We start from the raw sequence: 7,818 nt of genomic DNA on the forward strand, positions 1-7,818 counted from the left end.
AGAGGGCGGCCACTAGAGGGAACCCAAGAGATGGAGCTTAATCTGAGACGATTCTAACCGGCGTCGGGGTTGTATCCGGCGTGGCTTAGGGGATAAAGCATCAGCAAGTAGAGCTGAAAACCCGGGTTCAAATCCCGGCGCCGGAGAGAATTTTTCTCCGTTCCATCACTCTTTCATCATATGATGACGCAGAATATCTGCATGGAAATATCATATGTACTTCGGTACATCAAAATATATATGATATGCGTAATAAATCACTTTGTGATTTAAGACGGCGCCTATACCGTCGGATCCCGGCCAACCAGTCACTCATTCGAGTGCACCTCAACACATGTATGGACTTCGGTCCTGCGTTCATAGACATCTATGACGTAGTGCAGAGGGCGGCCACTAGAGGGAACCCAAGAGATGGAGCTTAATCTGAGACGATTCTAACCGGCGTCGGGGTTGTATCCGGCGAGGCTTAGTGGATAAAGCATCAGCACGTAGAGCTGAAAACCCGGGTTCAAATCCCGGCGCCGGAAAGAAATTTTCTCCGTTCCATCACTCTTCCTCATAAGTGATACCAACAAGGCACCAGTTATGAGGCAACTAGGCCAAGAGACAATAGGGTAGGGTGGCCAGTTCCTTTCCCCCTTCATTGCATTGTACATCGCCGACTAGTTACATATTACATAGTCAGACTTTAGATGCATACAAACAATTGTTTTTTTCTCTTACACATACCGCAAATTGAGATTTACTGCCATCAGTCATAACCAAAGAGTTTGTAATACTTACTAGAGACACATACCCGTGAGTGGCAGGTAGGGAAAATGTCACCAATTGAATCGGCTGACATCCACCATTAAAGGGAGTGTTTGCGGCGCGAAATTCGAAAACAGTACCACAATACATTGATGTAGCCTGATGATAGACACTGTTTTAAACTTCTTTTACCAAGGATGCATCGTGTTGAAATAAATATGAATGGCAGAGGAGCGCTGTATTTATTGAAATATTATATGATTCATCTTTGGCGATATTATAAAAAATAAATTAAATCACCCATATATACTCGGGATAAGCAAGTGAAATATTGAATAATGGCAATGCCAACATGAATAATTATTGTCAGTATTACCAGTATTGTTTAAGGCTACAATAATAGATAAGTACTGTAATATTTAAAATAATCTATACTTTTGTCCTTTCATGCAAAGGAAAAGGAAAGTATATGGTGTTTAGTGGTGAAATATGAGATGATAAAAATTCTGGAACCACTGATTTAAAACATTGTAAGAATAAATTTTTATCATCATAATCTATTAATTGCATAGTTGATGACCACCAGGTTAGAGGTCAGTACAGACTTTTTAGTGCAGCAGTAGTAGTAGTAGTAGTAGGCTTAGTAGTAGTGTGCAATAGTAGGCCTAATAGTAGTAGTAACATTAGGCCTAGTAGTAGTGGTAATAGTAGGCCTAGTAGTAGCGATATAATAGAGGCCTAGTAGTAGTAGTAATAGTAGGCCTAGTAGTAGTAGTAGTAGGCCTAGTAATAGTAGTAGGCCTAGTAGTAGTAGTAGTAGTAGTAGTAGTAGTAGTAGGCCTAGTAGCAGTAGTAGTAGGCCTAGTAGTAATAGTAGGCCTAGTAGTAGTAGTAGGTCTAGTAGTAGTAGTAGTAGGCCTAGTAGTAATAGTAGGCCTAGTAGTAGTAATAGTAGGCCTAGTAGTAGTAGTAGTAGTAGGCCTAGTAGTAATAGTAGGCCTAGTAGTAGTAGTAGTAGGCCTAGTTGCAGTAGTAGTAGGCCTAGTAGTAATAGTAGGCCTAGTGGCAGTAGTAGTAGGCCTAGTAGTAATAGTAGGCGTAGTAGTAGTAGTAGTAGGCCTAGTAGTAGTAGTAGTAGTAGTAGTAGTAGTAGGCCTAGTAGTAATAGTAGGCCTAGTAGTAATAGTAGGCCTAGTAGTAATAGTAGGCCTAGTAGTAATAGTAGGCCTAGTAGTAGTAGTAGTAGTCTAGTAGCAGTAGTAGTAGGCCTAGTAGTAACAGTAGGCCTAGTAGTAGGCCTAGTAGTAGTGGTATTAGTAGGCCTAGTAGTGGTGATATAATAAAGACCTAGTTGTAGTAGTAGGCCTAGTAGTGATGGTAATAGTAGGCCTAGTATTGGTGGTATTAATATCCCTAGTAGGCTAGTAGTGGTGGCAAGGCAAGTTGTGGTAGTGGCGGTGGTACTAAATTGGTTGTCATCGGCTATACTTTCAACAATAAACTAGAAGTACATACTGTACAAAACGAGAACATATATGATATCATTTATTCTGAAACAAAACAGTTTCATACAGATGCTGTCTGAGGATTTTCTTGTGCACTTTGCTATTATAATCCATTGTAATATGATGGCACCTAACCCTTACATACATTGTTGAAACAAACCTTATAAACCTGATTAATGTGTTTCTGGAAAAAACTTTATCCAAGAAATGTTCCGACATTCTGCAAACACATTCAAAGGAGGAATTGCATTTAGAACATTCTTCCAAATATTAAGAGATGCATGCTTTCCTGGGCATCCTACAATAGTAGGCTGTGTTAGAACAATATTTGCGGCGCTGTATTTCACCATTTTCTTATTATTTCCCTTCAAGTGTACTTATATTTATTCATACTCCTCAATAAGCATGAACTGCTCGCACTACCGGCGAAGCATCAACTCCCTTTAATGGCGGCCAAACTGCGGTTCAGTTTTGTACGCGAAACTAGCGCCGTTGGTGTCTCTAGTTATATGTTACAAATTCTTTGGTCATAACCCCAATCAGAAGATATGAATTTAAATTACACAGAAATGCAGAGTACTTCCATTGATTCTCAAGAGAGTTCTAACACTTTTATTATTATTATTATTATTGATTTTAAGCGGTTATTTTCATGTTTATGTTGTTTACATTCAAATCATTTGAAACACATGCTGAAAACATTTCATTTCTAATTGGAGGTTTGACTGTCATTTACCCAATGCTGTAAACATTTAGATTAACGTTTAGGCAATTGCTTATTAAAATTATAATATTTTAAACATGAAGTTTACATTGTTGAATGCAATTATTATCAATGGGTTTCGGAAATTATTAGGATTTATTTCGCTCTATTTCTCACCACACTCTTAACTACTCACACCCACTACACAATCTTCTATAGGAAGCAGTACGATTTTACATTTTAAAGATTATAAGTGGTTATGGTGAAAGTTATTGTAAACACATACAGTTTAAATTTGTTAAAATTATGGACGACTCGATATTTTTGTTCTAACTGTTTTTTTTATGAACATCGGTTAGAATGTCGCTTGTAATTTGCATCTGCTATTCATTTATTTCCCTCGAAGTGAGAAAGTCTAATGTGACGCAAGCCTTGTTTCTTCATCTTCATCTTCATCTTCATCTTCTTCTTCTTCTTTTTCTTCTTCTTCATCATCATCTCAAGTTTCGGTAATGTCTCGTTCGGAGGCTAACTCAATCGTTTCATCTATTCCTTGGTAGTCCCACGTCATGCTTTTCCATAGTATGTGAAAAAGTATGCTTGCCATGGTATCTCCCTGAGAACATTCTTTCAATGTGATGGTGCCACTATCTTCGATGATTTTCAATTGTCTCAACAGTTTTTCGTTTATAATATAGTCCTTATTTGAATACCTTTCATTTTAGTTAACAATGAATCAATATGACTGACCTGGGGAATTTCATTTCTGCTTTTTTCTATACGCTTTTTATCTTGAGATTTTATGGTCATGTTTCACAACCGTATAGAAATCCCTATTTATGAGAATTTGTTCCTGGAGGTCGCAGCCTTTTAGCCGACCAGAACATGAGCCTTTCGCAGTTAAGCATCGTTGCTAAGTTCCAATTTTAAATTTCAGTTGCTACCATTTATGATAAGTTAAATATTACATGTACCAAGACAAAATATTATGGCCACGAAGAATATGTGTCGTATGAACTAAGTTGCGTGAGAAGCATTCTAGTACTGGTTTTGATAAGACATTTTCAACATACTTTCTCGAAACTTATTTCTTATCCATCCATTTTGTTCTGTTGCACTACTGTATACAGTATGCCCAAGAAATTCATATCCCTCTGTATTTACGGCAACCTGACGTAAGTAATCATGCCATATTCCTGTTGGTAATATTGGTCCGACATTCGTACGTGATTTTCCGCTCTTTCAAGATCTGCTTTCGTAGATGCTGCCTCTGTTGAATCTGTGAAAAGGTTAAAAAAAAACGTTGTGGAGGACTCTGTGCGCTGTTTGAGAAGACAATATGGACAGAGACGATGCTGCAATGAGAAAAGAAGGCTTTTACGATACCCTGAGAATTGGAAGGCTATCTACAAGATTTGAAAGTTTTGCAGATATCGCTGAGTTTTTCCAAAGATCCGCGGTTACATGCAAGCGAAAATGTACTCCTGAGTTGAAAATGTGGCCTACCAGAGTCAACCATGCAAAAATACACGAAATTGGACCTATAAGTGAAATAGTGGCATCAATTGAAAGTCAATGAATTACCAGATGCAGATAGGATAGAGATGTGGACGCCTGTGTTGTGATGCTGCAACAATTTTAAACATGGCCCAGCAGACAAAGCTCATGTTTTGAGATGAATGCGCGATTTATCGCAACTCCCGCAGTCGCAATGTATTTTTCTGGAGAAAACAAGATCCACATTTCTTTAAAGAAATTGAGCGGAATCCACTTCATGACATCATCTAGGCTGGAATGACAGCAACGCATTTGTTTGACCCCTATTTGCCAAGGCTCTGTTTATCATGTCAATTATCTTCAAATGATCAACAACCGTGAGGCATGAGAATCTTGTACAGTGTTTGGTGTTAATACGGGAAGGAGCCAGCCCACTTCGAATTGACTGTCCGGCACCATCTGAACGTATTCTTTGGGAATCGCTGGATCGGATGAGGATTGGACAATTGTCCAGCTCCCAAGTAGGCCTGATCTGACAATCGGATAATGAAATCTGTGGTTTCATGGATGAGGAGGTGCGGAAGCGTCGTTATTCCACAAACGATCAACTTCAGAATGCGATGTGTGCAGCCTTCTAGAAAGTCTCCCAGGAATGTTGATTAACATGATGAACAGAACATAGAGGCGTATTCAAATATGCAGAGACAACGGAGGGACACATAAAGATGTTTGGGATTCCTAAGAACGAAGTTGCGTCTTTTGTGATACGTTTATATAGGTGTATAAGGGGTTTGTGCGCACCTTCTAATTTCTTCGAAGTCTAAATTAATTTTCAGTTATAACCCATCCGAAATGTTTAAAAATGTCTGCAGTTCTATATTTTGGACGTCTAAGATTATACTTTCATGTTTACTTTTCTATTGGCAATGCCGTTTTTAGTATATGAAGTTGCAGTGTGGATTTGCTACCTCGTCAGGCTTGCTACTTTCTCATCTGGCGCCTCCCCAGGTAGCGGATAAGGCAGCACTCTCTAGATATGGAAGTATCGTAGAAAATGCACGGGAGGAAAGGCACTAGATAAGGGAAATGAACACTGCAGGAATCCAAGAGGTCGATGTGACGCCACAGATGTAGAGAAAGCAACCCTTTTAAGAGAAAGGATATTCTTATAAAACCCTAAAAGATAGTGAAGGTTCATACTCTGTGGTCAATTTTGTTCTTCAGAAGACCGTGGTAACATCCTAAATTTATATACGATATACTGTATATATATATACTGTACATATATATATATATATATACATACACACATATGAGCACAAACACCAGTAAACCAAAAGGCTAATTTGAAGAATTTTCATGCCTTGAATGTCATGTTTAAAAACACCAGCAATACGACTGAGATCTTGTCATGTAATATTGGATACTTAAATCTTAGGAAAGAGCTTTTATGTAATTAAAGCAAGCAAATAACTTCAATCAATTACAAACTCATCAAATTTTGCTCAAGTTTTCCAATCTCATGTTTCATTTGCAATAAAAACTAAGATTATTTCACATGTACAGTATACTTCATGGAAATTTGCACTTACAGACATTAAACAAGAAAAAAATCTGACAATCTGACTAGTAGGCCTATATATGTTAAGAAAAAGCCTACGGATCAATAGACGGACAGTTTGATAAAGAAACAGTGCATCATTTGGCATATTATATAAAAGCCACGTTTTTCTTTGTGAAAGTTGTTGAGAATATGTAATTTCGTTAAAATCTTCAAATACTTTTTACAGTACTGTAATTGTCCTTCTGTATTTCCAACAGTGAAAAATAAGAATCATGAGCATGTGGAATCACTGAAAGGAAATGTTATTGAATTCATCAACAATGGATTCTGTTAACCATTCATTTATTTTTTTTTGTCAATCAATTAAAAAGCAATTTTTTACGGTCAGATTTTTTTACATTTGCTAAGTATGTGTTACACCGCTGACGGAGAGAAAACTAATTTATATTTTCCTGTTCACTTTTTATGAATACATGAATTTCTTCAGAAGTCTAAATTTTGTAAGTTAACTTTAGTAGAACTATCAACATTTTTCATTACAAATTGTCCTTATAATCGATGCTGTTCATTTCAGATCTCCAACTCCGCCCGGTGGTGATGTGCCACAAGGTGTTGAGTGGCAGCCAATTGATGTTAATGACACTCACACTGCGTACCTGGAGTTCGGCCATGCTGCACCGCCGTCTGTTCCATCGTATGGAATTATGCCTCTCAACATCAGTATGCAACAAGATATGTTGAAGGAACGCATGGAATTTTGGGATTCTCTTCCTCTTAAGGAAAATGAATTGTGACACGACAACTCAAGCGCAGCGGAATTCTGACAATGTTGTGTTCAGTTATTTTCACTATACTATAGCAATTATAAAATCCTTGTTTATAACAGTACTATATGTATAGTTGAATTTGTATGAATTCTGGAGTTGACTGAACCTTGTAATTAAATCAGTTTCTATTTAATATGTGTTCATGATTCATAAGTAAGGTCGTCCCTGGCTTCTTCGTTCGTTATTTTGGTAGCCCATTGTATTTTGACAGGGGCATCATTTAGGAGGATCAGAGGGTCAAATGCCCCCCCACTCCTCCAGATTAAGACTTAAAAAATTAATAATTGAGTAGGAACCGTTTTTTTTTTGTAATAGCATAAGCGCGAAATTTTCCACAATTACATTCTTCTTTTCAGTTACCCATCAAGGTACCTACACTACTAAATTAAACCAGACAAACCCGCGAATAAATAACGGAAAATTTGGATTTTTGTGCGAAATATCAATAACTAGAATTATACACCATCTATCAGAATGTTACGAAATAAGCACTAAAATTTGATTCAGTATTGTTAAAACTTGTATGCGACATTAGTTTCAGTCGCTCGGTAACGATAACATCTGTATTTGCTCTACAGAAGTTGCATAATATATACTCACTTTTACTATCTCTCATGACTATCAAAAGAAGATCGATTTCTATAGCCGAGTGAAGCAAAGAATGAAAAAATGGTAATTTGGTAAATGGTCATTGATTTTATGAAACCTCTTATATGACAGCACACAACATAATTTTTCAGGAAGACGAGAAAATTGAAGGGGTGAGAATGATATAGTCCTAAGCCACAACGCAAAATTTTACAGGAGAGCTTGTTAAATGTTTAGAGTCCAGTGCTAATAGGTGCGGTATCATAATTTCTTCAATGTATATTTACGTCATTTGTTAAGTAATTTTTATAATATTTTACTAGTAGCTTGCCCATATGTGTAAAAAATGAACTCGCACAAAAGACACTTTTGTTAAAAATGTGG

General features: G+C 37.2%; 1 protein-coding gene across 1 annotated transcript in view; it reads left to right on the forward strand.

The window, feature by feature from the left end:
• Window positions 1-6,979, forward strand: part of LOC138705175 (juvenile hormone esterase-like) — a 64,838-nt gene extending 57,859 nt beyond the window's left edge. Inside the window, exon 10 of the mRNA XM_069833880.1 lies at window positions 6,594-6,979. Coding sequence (XP_069689981.1) covers window positions 6,594-6,813 — 220 coding nt within the window. The 3' untranslated portion in view covers window positions 6,814-6,979. The remainder of the gene's footprint in view (window positions 1-6,593) is intronic.
• The last annotated feature ends 839 nt before the right edge of the window (window positions 6,980-7,818 follow it).

This window comes from Periplaneta americana, chromosome 8 (genome assembly GCF_040183065.1).
Source record: "Periplaneta americana isolate PAMFEO1 chromosome 8, P.americana_PAMFEO1_priV1, whole genome shotgun sequence".
Lineage (NCBI taxonomy): Eukaryota > Metazoa > Arthropoda > Insecta > Blattodea > Blattidae > Periplaneta > Periplaneta americana.